Source organism: Sphaerulina musiva (genome assembly GCF_000320565.1).
Source record: "Sphaerulina musiva SO2202 unplaced genomic scaffold SEPMUscaffold_9, whole genome shotgun sequence".
In the NCBI taxonomy this organism is placed as follows: domain Eukaryota; kingdom Fungi; phylum Ascomycota; class Dothideomycetes; order Mycosphaerellales; family Mycosphaerellaceae; genus Sphaerulina; species Sphaerulina musiva.
The window spans coordinates 111,312-126,225 of record NW_016017391.1 but is presented as its reverse complement, the minus strand read 5'-3'; the positions used below and the strand labels follow the sequence as shown (position 1 = coordinate 126,225).

General features: G+C 53.0%; 5 protein-coding genes across 5 annotated transcripts; 1 reads left to right on the top strand and 4 right to left on the bottom strand.

The window, feature by feature from the left end:
* Positions 1-735: 735 nt before the first annotated feature.
* Positions 736-2,391, bottom strand: SEPMUDRAFT_135212 (alpha/beta-hydrolase). Its single transcript, XM_016902690.1, has 3 exons — positions 1,776-2,391; positions 1,492-1,697; positions 736-1,424 (listed from the first exon to the last, which is right to left on the bottom strand). The coding sequence occupies exons 1-3, from the start codon at positions 2,279-2,281 to the stop codon at positions 919-921; spliced, it is 1,218 nt and encodes a 405-aa protein (XP_016757885.1). The 5' UTR covers positions 2,282-2,391; the 3' UTR covers positions 736-918.
* A 435-nt stretch (positions 2,392-2,826) lies between these two features.
* On the bottom strand, positions 2,827-5,217 carry SEPMUDRAFT_150916 (MFS transporter). Its single transcript, XM_016906471.1, has 3 exons — positions 4,755-5,217; positions 4,521-4,648; positions 2,827-4,422 (listed from the first exon to the last, which is right to left on the bottom strand). Exons 1-3 carry the CDS (start codon positions 4,874-4,876, stop codon positions 3,131-3,133), a joined length of 1,542 nt encoding a protein of 513 aa, XP_016757884.1. The 5' UTR covers positions 4,877-5,217; the 3' UTR covers positions 2,827-3,130.
* Positions 5,218-6,313: 1,096 nt separating this feature from the next.
* Positions 6,314-7,546, top strand: SEPMUDRAFT_127551 (uncharacterized protein). Its single transcript, XM_016902157.1, has 2 exons — positions 6,314-7,180; positions 7,249-7,546. The coding sequence occupies exons 1-2, from the start codon at positions 6,644-6,646 to the stop codon at positions 7,414-7,416; spliced, it is 705 nt and encodes a 234-aa protein (XP_016757883.1). The 5' UTR covers positions 6,314-6,643; the 3' UTR covers positions 7,417-7,546.
* A 960-nt stretch (positions 7,547-8,506) lies between these two features.
* Positions 8,507-11,767, bottom strand: SEPMUDRAFT_150913 (catalase-peroxidase 1). The gene is made up of 2 exons (XM_016906470.1): positions 8,894-11,767; positions 8,507-8,821 (listed from the first exon to the last, which is right to left on the bottom strand). The coding sequence occupies exon 1, from the start codon at positions 11,137-11,139 to the stop codon at positions 8,902-8,904; it is 2,238 nt and encodes a 745-aa protein (XP_016757882.1). The 5' UTR covers positions 11,140-11,767; the 3' UTR covers positions 8,507-8,821; positions 8,894-8,901.
* A 417-nt stretch (positions 11,768-12,184) lies between these two features.
* Positions 12,185-14,380, bottom strand: SEPMUDRAFT_150911 (uncharacterized protein). The gene has a single exon (XM_016906469.1). The coding sequence runs from the start codon at positions 12,693-12,695 to the stop codon at positions 12,264-12,266; it is 432 nt and encodes a 143-aa protein (XP_016757881.1). The 5' UTR covers positions 12,696-14,380; the 3' UTR covers positions 12,185-12,263.
* Between the last annotated feature and the right edge of the window lie 534 nt (positions 14,381-14,914).

Here is a 14,914-nt window from a genome sequence, read left to right as displayed (position 1 = left end):
GAAGAAAGCCACGGAATTCCGAAGCGTCCACGCGCCGTTTGAATTTGTAGCTTCAGCGGGGGGAAGAGAGGACCGCAAAGTCTGATGAAGCAGATGACTCTCTTAGTACTATTGATTATTGATTATCGATTATTGCTCCAAAGAGAGAGAGACTCAAAGAGATATACGACGCCTCAAATCGGACTCATCAACAACACGGGAAAGGGGCGATGAATGTGATGAGCAGCTCGCGAGCCCTTGTAAAAAAAGGGTTTATCGGGCCAGTTCGCCGATACCTACCACGTATACCAGGTAAGGCTGTACAAGCATTACCTCGTGCTGCTCAAACTCAAACTCAAAAAACAAACAAACAAACAAAACATCCCTAAAAACTACCTCCTACCTAGGACCGACTAGGCGGTATGTAATCCGCCGAAAAAACGACAATGTTTCCGCACTACTGTATGTATGTATACGAACGGGAAAATATTGTTCCTGATATACTCTTCTTCTTCTTCTCCTATTCAAAGATGCATCCAATCAAGACCGGCCCAGCATGCCTCTTGCACGTGTAAGGGTACTGAGGTAGAGCCTTACGAGTTACCTACATACCCGACCGTATATCCTTCCCCTGTTCCCCTCGTGCTGAATTGCTATTTTAGAGTCCGAGAGTACGTACGTACTACGTTCTCTTCTCTTCGACGAAAGAAAAAGAGGAAAGACTTTGAGGATAGAAAATATTCCTTCCTAGGTTGTGTGTGTATACTAATTCATTATCATATATCATTGCTTAGGTAAATGTACAGAATATATCATATCTTTTACTACTAGTTGCCTCTTCTCCTTTCTCATGTTTGTTTCTTTTTCGTTACTAGTCACCTCACTTACTCATAGATAACATCCATATTACCACCATTTCATCTCATCATCTCCATCACTCTAAATCCCCACCCCCAAAAAATCCTGCGCAAAACGATACGCCTCCACAGCCGAATAATGCAAATTCAATCCATGACCCGCCACCTCAGCCAAATACGCTCCCGTCCTGCTCGCAGCAGGATACAGTGCAGGAAAAACGGCTTCAGCAAGATTCATCGGAAACGTGCAATTTCCATAACAAAACGGAAAATCATTCGCGCCATTCACGACCGCGACGGGTTTAGTGTAATTCATTGCCGGTCGAGTGGAAGCGGTGAGGGAGAAGAGTTCTCCAAAAGTGGTGGTGCCTTTGGTGGCTTCGGCGAGGTTGAGAATGGATGGGTCGAAGCCGGGAGTGCGGAGGAAGCCGATTTGGGCCGAGATGGCGCTGGAGGAGACGAGGTAGTCGGCTGGGACGGAGGCGAAGCGGTAGGGGGCGTTGTTGGAGGCGAGGGCGAGGTTGAGGGAGAGGAGGAAGGGGGCGACGGCGGAGCTGTTGCCGGTGAAACCGGTGAGGACTGCGGCGTCTATTGGAGGGATTGGTTAGTCTTTTCAATTTGCTGAGGGAGGAGGAGGAGGAGGAAAAGAACATACCAAGATCCGCAGGGTATTGTGAGGTAATGGCTTGGGTAATGATGCTGCCAAAGGAGTGTCCTACGCCAACCACTTTCGAAAAGTGACCAAACTTTCCCGCTCTCAGCATCTGGATGAGCTGATGGGCAATCTCGACTTCCAGAGGAGCTTGGACGACATTGAGTCCATCGGGCGTGTCGGACTTTCCAACCCCCAGACGATCGTAGCTGTATGGAAGAAAAGTATGAGTATGGAGAGACACTCAGCTTGCTTCGCGAGCCGACTGGAAGAGAGGAGAGACTCACAAGAAAGTGGCGTGGTTGTATTGAGCAGCAACATCCACCCAACTGTATCCCGGAGCAAAGTCCCAATAGTATCGATCAAACCCAATACCATGCGTCAAGATCTGCACTTGATCCGGCTGGGTGTTATTGGCGGGCGTGCAGAGCGTAGCTCCAATCTTGTACGTGCCATTGACAGATTGCATGCCGCCCATAATGTCTTGCATAAACGGTGAACCGCTCGTTCCCATGTCCACAAAAGTGCCCGTGACGGAGGATTGGTTAGTTGGAAGGTTGAAATTCTTAAACTTGAGGTTCATGGTGGTGCCGGCCGTCACTTCGACGACGCCGGTCGAGCAGACCGCGAGACCTCCTCGGGCGGGTTGGATAGTGGCATTTTGGAAGCCGGCGGTCGTGGGTGCTTCGATGCCCGCAGGAATGGCTCCGCCAGGATTCGATGGGAGGAAGTCGGAGCTGTACTGTGCAGACGCACTGGCCGCGAGGGCGAGTGCGGAGGTGGAGTAACGCATCGTACCGCAAGTGAAGGGAACGGAAGTCGTAAGTGAAGGCTGATGAACGATGCTGGATATCCTCTGCTTTCTCACAACCAACGCAACACGGGGAGTGGAAGGGACTCGCGTTTAGTACGCGAATGGCAATGGAAGCAGCGGCACCATTTTCTGGTATTGCGCGACATCTGGTCCAATAGCCATGGCGCGCATTGACGACGCCGCGACTCGGATGCCGTTGAACAACACACTATTTGGAAGAGACCGTTTGTGCCTATGGAGTTCACTTTGGAGCTTGAATGTATAGTGCTCAGATTTGACGTCAGGAATTGCTGAGGCGACATGTTGATTCGTCCAGCAGAGGCGCAAAGTGCTCGATCCGGATGGGTGTACCGATTGAGTTGAGATGAGGCGAAAGAGAGGCTCGGGTAGGCGGTTAGATCCCGACCAGAGTCTGATGAAGATTGTCGGTCGTGGGGGCGGAGCTTACATCATCAGAAGTGGAACAATTCATTACCTCCAACCTCCACCACACCGAACGGTGGAGACTTGCTTGGATGGTGCCACATCATTCTTGGCGACGGCCTGAGGAGAAAGAGTTGTTGGTTATGTAGGTGGTGCATAAGTCCAAGATGGCAGTTCAGAGCCAAAGGATAAAAAAAGGGAATAGGAGAGAAGCTTTTTACTTCAATAGCTTCAACGTTTCTGTACATGGCGTCTTAATCCTCCACTCATATCACATCAGACTCCAAGGGCACAGTTGGGTGGAGAGCGAGAATGTCCAAGACCCACATGGTAAACTACCAACTCCCAAGAAGAAACACAAGAAACACAAGAAGATCAAGAAGTAGCAGAGGACATGGGCATTCCTCACGGCTTCCACCTAAATCCAGGATGCTTCCAATCGAGATCCTCGATATCCTTCTGCGACAGACCTTGAATCTCCTCGTCCGCATCCCTCCTATCACGCCTCCGGTTGTCCCACGGCTGCCAGAAATACAAAGCAATTGACAGGATCAAAATGGTACCACTCGTGGCCAAGTTGAGACCATTTCCAATGGGAAAGTTGGGACCATCAAAGGGAAGAAAGGCCCAGGTCGAGATCAAGCCACCAACATTGCCCAACATGACATTCGTGCCAATGGCGGAGGAACGCGCCGTGTCGGAAACGACGTTGGCGGACACGTGTGCGTTGCAGAGGGCCCCAAAGGTGAAGGCTCCGATGGCGATGACAAAGATGGCGCCGTAGCGGACTTCGGGGGAGGTGCTGGCGAGGAACATGATGTAGCCGGTCATCATGAGAGGTGCAGAGCCAATGAAGAAGACGGTACGTTTGTCAATCTTGGTGGAGATGAAGGGTACGACGAGGGTGGAGACGGCTCCGACGACGTATGGCGGGACGGTGCGGAGCTGTTGATGCACGACGGTCTGGCGAGGGTAGATGGTTTTCACGATGGTGGGGGCGAAGAAGGCCAGACCTTGCACAGTGATGTTGTCAAGCAAGAAGATGACGGCGGTGGCGAGGACGACGGGGTTGAAGATGCCACGGAGAATTTTCTTGTTGTCCATCTTGTCGAGCACCGCGGTCGTGCCCACACGTTCGGACTTGACACGTGCACTGGCCAAGATCTTCTCCTCGGGGGTCAACCAGCGTGCCGTCTCAGGTCGGTCAGTGAGGGTGATGTAGGCGATGAGGGACAGACCGATGGTAATGACACCTTCAATGGCGAAGATCATCCTCCAGCTGGTCACACTGCCAAAGCTGTCCAAGGTGAGGATACCAGAGGCGAGAAGACCACCGAATGCGCCGGCCAGAGGTGCCATGACGACGTACATGGCCAGGCGGAAGGCCAGCTCCTTGCGACGATACCATCGACTCAGGTAGTAGGCGATACCGGGAAGCATACCGGCCTCGAACAAGCCCAGGACGAAGCGCACGCCGCATATTTGTGCCTTGTTGTTGACGAAAGCACATGCCACGGAAGCAATACCAAAGCCGAGAGAGATGCTGGGGATGAACCAGCCCGGACCAAAGTATTTGCAGGCGAGGTTCGATGGAATCTCGAAGATGATGTAGCTGATGTAGAAGACGGACAGCACGAGGTTGTAGTCGTATCCGACCAGCTTCAAGTCTTCTTGGAGACCCGCCAGACGTGCATTTCCTGGTACAAACACACAAACACACTATCAGCTCATGCATGACAACAGCACCCACAGGTGGAAGGAGAGCTCAGCTAAGCCAAGCATAGGCAAAGCATACCGATATTCGCACGATCGATGAAGCAGAAGAGGTACAAGGCAGCGACAGTCGGAATGATGTACAAGTCAATCTTCCTTCGCAGCTTCGCTTCGACCTTGGGGTCAAACTCGACCAGGGCATTGCCGTAGCTGTAAAGGGCAACAGGTCAGAATTCAGTATGGTCGACATGATTCATCCATGGGAATGGGAAGACGGGTCACGGTGTTCGTCATCTGTTGCTCTGGATGAACTCACTGGTCTGTCGCTAGATGACCTTGGGCAGCGGCGACATCCACATCCACGCTGACGACATGCTGGCCATAGTCGTCCGACTTCTCGTTTCCCGTCGACTCATAGTCGGAGGAGATAGGTGCCATTGGCCTCTTTTCTCTCTCCTGATCCCGAAGTCTCTCTTACGCGCTCTCTCTCTCTCTCTCTCTCTCTCTCTCTCTTCTGATCCGGGTCTCTGGAAGGTAAATGGACGGAATGAACGAATGAGGGGCAGGCGATTGAAACTGTGGAAATGGCGAGATAGTGTGCCGAGTGTGGCGAGCAGATCTGCGGCGAAAGTAGGGGAAACCTGGGAAAGTTTTGTGGGGGAAGTAAAACCTGGGGAGAGACGGCGGCGGCGACAGCGGCGGGTCAACCAGATATATATAAGTCGAGAAGAGCGCAAGAGGCGGGCGCTAGCGCGGTGGTAGTGCAACGAAGAAGTGAATAGGCCGAGGCCAATGGTGAGAGGAGAGAGGTTGAAAGGCGAGGGCGGTGGAGACACAGAAGAAGACGAGGTGGGCAGGAGGGAGGATAGATTGCCGTCGACGAGAACGGCATGCAGAGTCGATGCAGTGGGCCAACACCGGAAAGCTGAAGCTGTACCAAGGGGGAATAGAAACAGCGGGGATATCCTTGGAAAGTCTTGGCGGGCGCATCTCCGACCATGTTCATTCGTCTCTACTGGAGCTAGGTACAGGATGTTGATAATGGAGGCTTTAATCGAGGTGGGGATACTGTCCACTTGGTCCTTTTAGACTGTTCTAGTCTTTTTCCTCGAGAGGAGACTCCCACAACACCTCGAAGCTTACCTTATCTTACCTTCTTGTGAGCCTGTGACCTTTACCTCTCAACAGCTCGGATCGAAAACGTGGCAGATCGAAAACGTGGCATGGTAGACAGATCCGGTACATGCAACATCTACATGTAGCTGTCGGGTATTGTTGTCGTACAACCTGTACATGTAATATGTACCTACATACATACCTAGGTACGTACCTGACATGTACATGTTGATGATGTTGTGCTCACGCACACGCACATGGCTACATGGACACGCGCGAGCTGCATACGAGAAGAGGCACATGGGGCATGGGCATGAGAGATGAAGAGCATGGCAGCATGCTCAGGATGTATGTAATATGTATGCTGTATGTATATAGTACCTCTTACCCAGTAAGGCTAGTATGAGTAGAATCGCATTGTTTCACTTTGAGCGAGGCTTGGATCTCGTGTAGACTGGGGCTGACGGGGAACGGGCATGGAGCCATCCCCACTAGACCGCTTCGGGAGGGACCCTGCCATGGATTGCATTATTTATTATGATTGCAGTCAGGCATCCAGGCAGCCAATGTCAGCTCAGCTAGGCAGCCTTACCTTACTAGTACAGTAAGAGGTACCGTACCTGACCTGGTACCGTAGTGAAGCTGAAGTCACCACTCCCAGTCAGCGAGCTCCTTGAGAGAGAGAGCGTCGGAGAGTCTCGCCGCCGTCGCCGCCACCACCACCACCACTCCCTCGTCATCTCCGCTCCGACACCTCCCACGACGCGACCACTACCGAGCTGACCACTTTCGGGACACGAAAAGAGACGAGAAGAGAAGAGGGAATAGACGAGAAGTGAGACGAGATTGGACGGGTGCATTCGTCAACGCCCATTCCCTACCAGACCACACCACACCACACCATATCATACCACATCCTACCCGTACGAGGAACACACGGCTACCGATATCCGCTTCCGCCTCCTGCCCGGCCGGCCTCCTGCGCCTCGTAGTCGTCGCCGTCGTCTGCCTCCTCCTCTTCCTCCTCTTCCGCGCATTCCGCCGCCATTGCACCACCATCGCCATCATTCAATGTAAACACGTGCCGCCATGGGCCGATACTACACCCTCCTGCTGGCCCTCTGCGCCGCGGCTGCCACCGTCTCCGCCCAAGGTGTCCTCACCAACGGCAACAGCCAATTCCCCGCCTGCGCCCAGGCCTGTCCTCTGCTCGTGCAAGCCGCTCAAGCCTGTTCAGCGACTGATGTTGCCTCACAAGGCGCATGGGTCTGCTTCTGTCAGTCCGCCTATCTGACAAACTTGCGCTCTTCTGCCACCGGCATCTGCGATTCCACCTGTACCAATCCCACCGACCTGCAGCAAGTGAGTACGTGGTATAACACCAACTGTGGAAGTGATTTTGGCGCTTCGGAACACTCCGGATCAGGTGCCACGACCACCACCCCTGCTGCTGGTGCTGGTGCTGCTGGAGGCGCGACGCCGCCAGAGGATGAAAGCGCTCCTGCGGCTGCGACCTCGTCGACCTCCCCGTCCTCTTCTGCTCCTCCCTCGTCTAACGGCCAGAATACTCTGAATGGAGTCAGCATTGGCGCCGACGCGCCCGGAACGTGGTGGTCGAATCATTATGTGAGTTGCAGCGGTCCATAGAGGTGCTGTCCGCCATTCATGACTCACAACACTGACTTGCTTCTCAGAAATGGATCATCATGGTCATCATCCTTGCCATCGCCTTCCCTCTCATTGCCTGGGGAGCCGTGTGGTTGAAGAGACGCCACGAGCGCAAGCAAGATCAAATCACCACGGGCTTCAACGAAGGCATCACCAGACGACCGCACATGACGGAGAAAGAAATGAACGGGTAAGAATGAAGCCCGGATAGATTTGAATTTAGAATGATATCATGTGATCTTGACCGAAACAAAAAAAAAGAAAACAACAATCCTCGCTTTGGCCTTGATCTCCAACTCTCCCCACGACTACCTTGATTTCCTCTCTCCCCGTACACCATTACCAACAAAGAGCTCAACGCTGACATCTCTTTCCCCATTCCCTTTTGTGTCATTAGCTCGACCATCTCCGTCCCCTTGTCCGCCATCTCCGTCGGACCCGCCGCCATTCACGCTGCCATGTCTGGCTCTGGCTCTGGCTCTGGTTCTGGAACCGGACTCGCACATGGTTTCCCCGCTAGTGGAAGAAGCTCACCCCAACGCACTCGAGAGGCGTACATGCCGTTTGGATATGGATACATGAGGAGTACGAGCGCAGCTTCTTCTCGGAACGTCAGTGGTAATTTTGGTGGTTTAGATGAAATTAGTCATAGTAATAGTAGTATTCATCCTTTAGCGAGAGGGGTTGGAGAAGGAGGAGGTAATGATTGGAATAATAATGGTAATGATCACGCTGTGACGAGAGGTGGAGGTGGTGGTGGTGGTGGTGGTGCTAGCGGCTATGAGCCTCAAAAGGGTAAAATGGTCTTGGTGAGGGAACAGAGTGTTGATGAAGAGAGTGGGAGGGATGGAAATCGTAATGGGCATGGAAATCCGCATAGAAATGGTCACAATGGAAACGGAAATGGGCATGGAAACGGGCATGGAAATGGAAATGGAAATTCAGGATGGGTATAACCTGGAACATGGATAGAGAGGGGGCTTGTATGAGAAGATGTTCCCATCGGGGAGTCTTGGAGATACATGTACCTATAGGAAATGAAACTAGGTACCTACCGTATGTATATACCTCCTACTTTCATATACCTGATAGATGCCCGGACTCTCAATAGGACGGGAGCGACAGGCCGAGTCATGTGACTTTATACCTACCTACCTTATCTGGTACATGACTTGAGTTGCCCTAACAATAAGCCCCTTCCTCTTTTTCTACCTCCTAGTATTACCTACCTGGTAGTAACGTCGTCCCAAGTCAGTCTAACCTCATCGATTTATCCTATCCGTAAAAAAGTACAGATACACCTACCTAACAGAAGGCACACTGTAACACAAAAGGTAGTCGCTCTTGCAAATCACTCAAACATAAGCAGGAATAAGTCATGCACATTCTTTTCACTTAATTCATTTCCATTGAACTCTGTACATGGAGTCAGAGACAAAAAGTCATCTCGCATGATATCTCATATGCGGGACCAACATAAACCATCAATGGTCCCTCACACCGCACGAATCGCTAAATCCAATCTTGCCAAATCTGTCATTTCCTCGTATTGCCACTTGCTTCCACCGTCACCATCGTCCCAATCCGTCGCTTAGTTCTCTGCGAAGCGAGTCAGATTACGGTCTTTGTCATACATGATAGATAAGACAGCCTGAAAACGAACTGTCATACCTTTCTTCTCACAGGCGAGGCTTCGACTTACTTGCGGCAGAAGTCAGATCAAATCGGTCGGCATTGGCCAATTTCACCCAAACGTCGACAAAGTCCTGCTTGAACTTGGCCTCTCCATCAGCTGCACCATACACTTCCGAAATGGCACGGAACTCGGGGTGCGATCCGAAAATCAAGTCGACACGGGTGGCAGACCACTTCTTTGAGCCAGACTTGCGGTCCACTCCCTCAAACACATCGTGGCCGGTAGGCTTCCATTCCGTGTTGAGGTCGAGGAGGTTCTTGAAGAAGTCGTTGGTGAGTTGGCCGGGTGTCTTGGTGAAGACACCGTGTGCGGAACCGTCATAGTTCTGGTTCAACACGCGGAGACCGCCGACCAGGGCAGTGAGTTGTGGTGCCGATAGAGTGAGGAGGTGTGCACGGTCGACGAGGAATTGCTCGGCCGAGACACGAGAGGTCGACTTGCCGTAGTTACGGAAGCCATCGATGCGAGGCTCCAAGTGGGAGAAAGACTCAATATCGGTCTGCTCCTGGGTGGCATCAGTGCGGCCGGGAATGAAAGGCACCTTGAGACCAGAAGCCTGCTCAATGGCAGCACTTCCCGCCAGGACAATCAAGTCGGCCATCGAGACCTGCTTTCCACTGTCCTTTTGCACCTTCTCCAGTACGCCGAAGACCTCCTGGAGCTGCGAAGGGTTGTTGACCTCCCAGCTCTTTTGTGGCTCCAAGCGAATGCGAGCTCCGTTGGCGCCACCGCGCTTGTCACTTCCACGGAAGGAAGATGCAGCGGCAAAGGCAACAGAGATGAACTTGGTGGGCTCGGTGCCGGTGGAGAGAATCTGCTTCTTGAGAGCCTCGACGTCCTGCTCACTAATAGTCTGGGCTGGTGGGTCGGGGATGGGGTCCTCCCACAACGAGACCTCCTTGGGGATCTCTGGTCCGAGCCATCGGGAACGAGGACCCATATCACGGTGGAGCAGCTTGAACCACGCACGTGCAAAAGCATCGTGGAGCTTGTCTGGATTCTCGAGGAAGTTGCGGGAGATGACGTCAAACTCAGGGTCGAAGCGAAGAGCGAGATCTGAAGTCAACATGGTGGGCTTCAGCTTGACGTTGGGGTCGTATGCGTGAGGAATGATCTTGTCGTCCGTCTTGGCCACCCACTGGTTGGCACCAGCTGGCGACTTGGTCAGCTCCCAGTCGTACTTGTACATGTACTCTAGGTATTTGTTGCTCCACTGCACTGGTGTGCTGGTCCACGTCACTTCGAGGCCGGATGTGATGGTGTCTGGACCCTTGCCAGACTTGTACTTGTTCTGCCAGCCAAAGCCCTGTGCCTCGACGCCAGCAGCGTTGGGCTCAACGCCCAGGTTCTCAGATGGACCAGCGCCGTGAGTCTTGCCAAAGGCGTGGCCACCAGCGATCAGTGCCACAGTCTCCTCGTGGTTCATGGCCATGCGGCCAAATGTGGTCTTGATGTCACGGGCAGATGCGAGTGGGTCAGGGACACCGTCTGGTCCCTCGGGGTTGACATAGATCAGACCCATGTGAGCAGCCGCCAGCGGCTTCTCGAGGTCACGAGAGTGAATGTCGGCATGACCCTTCTTGGACTGGTCGCCATCGACGACACCATGGCCGGCGATACCCTCCTTGCCGTCCGAGTATCGAACCTCGTTTCCGAGCCAGGTGGTCTCGCCACCCCAGTAGACGGACTCGTCAGCCTCCCATGTGTCAGCACGACCGCCTGCAAAACCAAACGTCTTAACGCCCATGGATTCCAGGGCAACGTTTCCAGTGAGGAGGAAGAGATCCGCCCAGGAGATCTTGTTGCCATACTTCATCTTGATAGGAAGAAGCAGTCGACGAGCCTTGTCCAGAGAGACATTGTCGGGCCACGAGTTGAGAGGGGCAAAGCGCTGCTGTCCCTCGCCACCACCTCCCCGACCATCGAATACACGGTACGTGCCTGCACTGTGCCATGCCATTCGGACAAACAGACCACCGTAGTGGCCGAAATCAGCAGGCCACCACTCTTGCGAGTCGGTCATCAATGCATTGAGATCCTTCTTGACGCCAGCGTAGTCGAGGCTCTTGAATGCTTGGGCATAGTCAAACTTGCCACCAAAGGGATCGGTCCGGTCAGTGTGCTGGCGGAGGATGCTGGTCCGCAGCTCATTGGGCCACCAATCTCTGTTTCGGGTTCCGCCACCACCCACGGGTGCGGTCTTGATTGGGCACTCTCCCATGGTGCTGGTGTTTCTAGAGGTAGTTGTACGAGTGGGAGGAGGAGGAGGAGGAGGAAGAGGAGGAGTAGTGGTAGTGGTATACAACGGGTAAGTGTGCAAGATGTGCTGCAGATGAGCAGAGTATGTAGTAGAGTGTCAGTGGATGACAGAGAGAGTGAGTGAGAGGGAGAGGGAGAGGGAAGGGGCGGAAGAGTGGCAGGAGGTGGCTGTTTTGTTATTGCTGACCCTCCTCAGGCACATTGTTGGACAGCGACAGCGAAGCTAGCCCAGCGGACCAGGAATCTTTCGGGAAGGCGCGGGGTAGAGCAGAAGCACCTCTTGCAGGCGACGTTGTGATTCGCTGGACGGGGCTGCTCGTAGTGGGGTGACCAGCATCGCTCTCGCCCTCGGTGACCCTTGCCTTTTTCAGACAGCGAGAGCGGGCTGCTGGGTTTGGCTGCTGCCTCGTACTGCGTCATGGACTGTGTCTAGTACCTGACCTGAGACGGGAGGTTCCAGTGTGTGAATTCGTGATTTCGTGTGCAGGTGCCGTGCCTTTCTCGCGATCGCCAGTCGCCGCTGCCAAGACCACGTAATGTACCCAGCCTGGAAGGTCAGGTTAGTAGTCTGAGAAGCACCCAGAAGCAGGGGCACGTTGGGAAGTCTGAAGCCCGCTCCGCAGATCTTCATGCCTCCTCTCCCTCGGTGGAGCAGTGCCCGTAATAGACAACGCGAGCTGATCGATCGCCCGCCGGGATCGCGGAGAGACATGATGCCTTTATCGCCACTTTATGGAGAGAAGAGAGCTGTAGGAGGGATGCATGCAGGACAGGTACTCACTGCGATGTGGTGCATTTCTTACCTAAAGGTACCGAGATAGGTTCCCCTCGGCGAGATTGACTATGCCGTGTCGGCAGCAGACAGCAGAGTGAAATACACACACATCCAAGCATCCATGCGTGGCTGGGGTCAGCTCGCCATAGCATTCTTTCCGCACCAGCAGCAAACACTCACACTCACTCAGCAGCCTCTCCTACCTCCTACCCCCAGCCAGGAGGCGATACTCCGTTTCCCACCCTGCAGAACCAATGCTTTGCTTTTCCCCCGAGTGTGACATGCAAGGCCGGCCCTGGACAGTCGTCCTTTCACTCACTTTCGAGCCCAGTACAGCGAGACAAGGTGTCCCATCTCGGGATCAAGACCACGAGAGGTCCATCAGGTGGCGCCCGTCTGGCACTAGCTACCAGACCTACCTCTCCTTGAGCACCCGCTGTACCTGCCAAGGATAGTCGAGACAGGAACGCCACTGTAGCGCAAAGCAGGTCCTCGCCATCGACAAATTTTCCCTTCGCCGCCCCCATCTGCTTCCTGCCGAGAGCTTCCCGAGAGTACCTGTCAGGTATGTAGGTACATATAGTCTCCCCGAGCTCACTCGTCTGCAAGGCAAGCTTCCGCCTCCGCTTTCTCTGTCTGTTCATGCAGGTTGAAGCATGAGAGCAGATGGTCCCAAGCATGGCGAGCCGAAGTCCACAGCACCAACACGACCTGAATGCAGCACAAGGGCGTCTGTCTGCCATGCCATCGTTTGATGATGGGGACTGCCGCTTCCATGCTGTACCACCTCATGTTGTTACCCGTCAAGTTGATCAACCTCTTCGACCAATCCAGGATCATGGACATGGAAATGGTCCCATTGGCCCTCGGTCTCTGCTCCGATCCAGTACTCTACAGTCTTCTACTGTCCAGGCTGTGTGGTGGACATTTCTTATCTAGCAGCAGGAATCCAAGATACTTCAGGTACCGCAGCTTACACCTCGTCCATGCGACGAGCCGACCTTGCCCTCGACGATAACGCCAGTACACCGTACCTACCCTACCTACCTCCTACCTGCATGCATGTGCATATGCTCCTGCCGACGAGCCGTGTACAGGGGCCGGTGTGGTGTCCTCGTATATATGCAGCAAGTGTATCCGACGCAATGTGGCTGACTCAAGTCTGTGTGTGTGTGTTTGTGCGTGTGTGTGACGAGGGTGCAGAAATGAGGTGCTGTCAGGTTGGACATCCCATACGGGCAGTTGAGTGGAGAGTGGAACGATCAATGTCTCTCCTGCCCATCTCAGCTTCTACCTCCCTGCCTGTTACTCAGCTGATACTTCTAGCTTCCAGCTTCTCTCTCACAGCCTTGCATACACTCCTTTCACATGGAATGCTCCCACTAGCAGCAGTCTCTGCTTCAAGATCACCAACAACAAATAACAGCCCCAAGGTTTCCCACTGATCTGCACACAGACCTCATTCAGCGCGCCTCCAGCCTCTCCATATCAGCATACGCATCCAGTACCAGAATTTTCAACAACTCCAGATCTGCATCCTGCAACATCTCCGGATACGCTCGAATACTGTCCCACTTGCTGGCGATTTCCCGAATCGGCCACCATCTCTGATCATTACTGTTCATCTCCGCCTCCGACACGCGGCGTACGATCCGGCTCGCCATCGACATGATCTCGCCGAGGAGCTCTCGGGTCGTGTAGCTGGCATTGTGCAGTCGGACATATCGGGGGTGGCTGCTGGGTCCAGTGAGGAGTTGTCGGATGGTTGTCGGCATGACTTCCCGTGGGTTGTTTCCGTGTTGATCTCGATGATGCTTTCTCCTCGATGATGCCCTTTCCTTCTCCTTTTTGCTTGTAACTGGGCTGGTGCTGATCTGCTACTGGTTGGGATGGAGGACAGAGATTTCTTTCCAATGAAAAAGATCAAATCGCCCTCAACCAGACCGCCACCATAGCCTGTATGTCCACACCCTCCAAAAGAACGTTATAGAGGAGATACCGCTTCTTGAGTACAGCAGCAGCAGACAAAAATCTGCCAATGTAGCTGTGGGAAAAAGGTGTCAATCGTTCCCCTTGGCCGTCATGGCCACGAACTGCACGCCCAAAAACTCTTACTAGCTCTCGTATTCCGAGTCTTGGCCTCGCCCTCATTCGACGTGGAAGTAATGACGGCAGCAGATGCGTAGGCTGGGCTGAGCTGACTAGCCTCTTTTCCGTCCCCCGAGAGAGAGAAAGCCCTGGCCAGTTGACAGCAATATGGGAAGTAGGTACCTGAGGAGTATTAACGATGATCGGTTCTTATCTGATCACAATCTGATAAGATGAAGAATAACAACGGTTGTGAAATGATGATGGTGATGATGATGATGATCGCCCGACTGTGATGATGAGATTTCTCGTCGAAAGGATCAGATTGTCCAGGTTCCCCCCCGCACAGCTCAAGCTAGGTAGGGTACATACTGTAAGTCAGGTCAGGTCAGGTCACACTCTCGCCGGATCTTTTCTGTTCCTTTTCACAATTTTCCTCTGTCGACGGAAAATCTTCCGATTCTCGGCGTAGTGGGGGGTAAAATCGACTTTCCATCACGGAACGGGACGGGACGGAACCGCAGGCGGCGGGCGGGTATATATCAGTCTTATCAGATATACTGCGTGGTGTCACGGTGGTTTGGGGGATATTAAAAAAGAAGAAGAAAATAAAAGGAAAAGAGAAAAAAGAAAAGAGAAAAACGAGACGATCGAGGGTAGAAGACAATAGGAGGTTTATTTGCGTCGTTTGGTTTTTTGTTTTCTTCCTAATCTAGAATAGGGTATCGCCGAAGTTTGCCTCTTTCTTAGTAGGAGTTAATCGATACGAACAATTAAGAATAAGAAAAGGAAAAGAGAGAGAAAAGAAAAGGAGAGGAAAGGAAAGGAAAGGAAAGGAAAGGAAAGGAAAGGAAAGGAAAGGAAAGGAAAGGAA

Excerpts from the sequence above, each read along its gene's own strand:
- SEPMUDRAFT_150916 (XM_016906471.1), bottom strand. The coding sequence starts at position 4,876 with ATGGCACCTATCTCCTCCGACTATGAGTCGACGGGAAACGAGAAGTCG. Across the intron at positions 4,649-4,754 it reads GGTCATCTAGCGACAGACCA|CTACGGCAATGCCCTGGTCG; the intron begins GTGAGTTCATCC and ends TGCCCTTTACAG. Across the intron at positions 4,423-4,520 it reads CATCGATCGTGCGAATATCG|GAAATGCACGTCTGGCGGGT; the intron begins GTATGCTTTGCC and ends TGTTTGTACCAG.
- SEPMUDRAFT_150913 (XM_016906470.1), bottom strand. The coding sequence starts at position 11,139 with ATGGGAGAGTGCCCAATCAAGACCGCACCCGTGGGTGGTGGCGGAACC.
- SEPMUDRAFT_135212 (XM_016902690.1), bottom strand. The coding sequence starts at position 2,281 with ATGCGTTACTCCACCTCCGCACTCGCCCTCGCGGCCAGTGCGTCTGCA. Across the intron at positions 1,698-1,775 it reads TACAACCACGCCACTTTCTT|CTACGATCGTCTGGGGGTTG; the intron begins GTGAGTCTCTCC and ends TCTTCCATACAG. Across the intron at positions 1,425-1,491 it reads ACAATACCCTGCGGATCTTG|ACGCCGCAGTCCTCACCGGT; the intron begins GTATGTTCTTTT and ends TCCCTCCAATAG.
- SEPMUDRAFT_127551 (XM_016902157.1), top strand. The coding sequence starts at position 6,644 with ATGGGCCGATACTACACCCTCCTGCTGGCCCTCTGCGCCGCGGCTGCC. Across the intron at positions 7,181-7,248 it reads CGTGGTGGTCGAATCATTAT|AAATGGATCATCATGGTCAT; the intron begins GTGAGTTGCAGC and ends CTTGCTTCTCAG.
- SEPMUDRAFT_150911 (XM_016906469.1), bottom strand. The coding sequence starts at position 12,695 with ATGGCAGACAGACGCCCTTGTGCTGCATTCAGGTCGTGTTGGTGCTGT.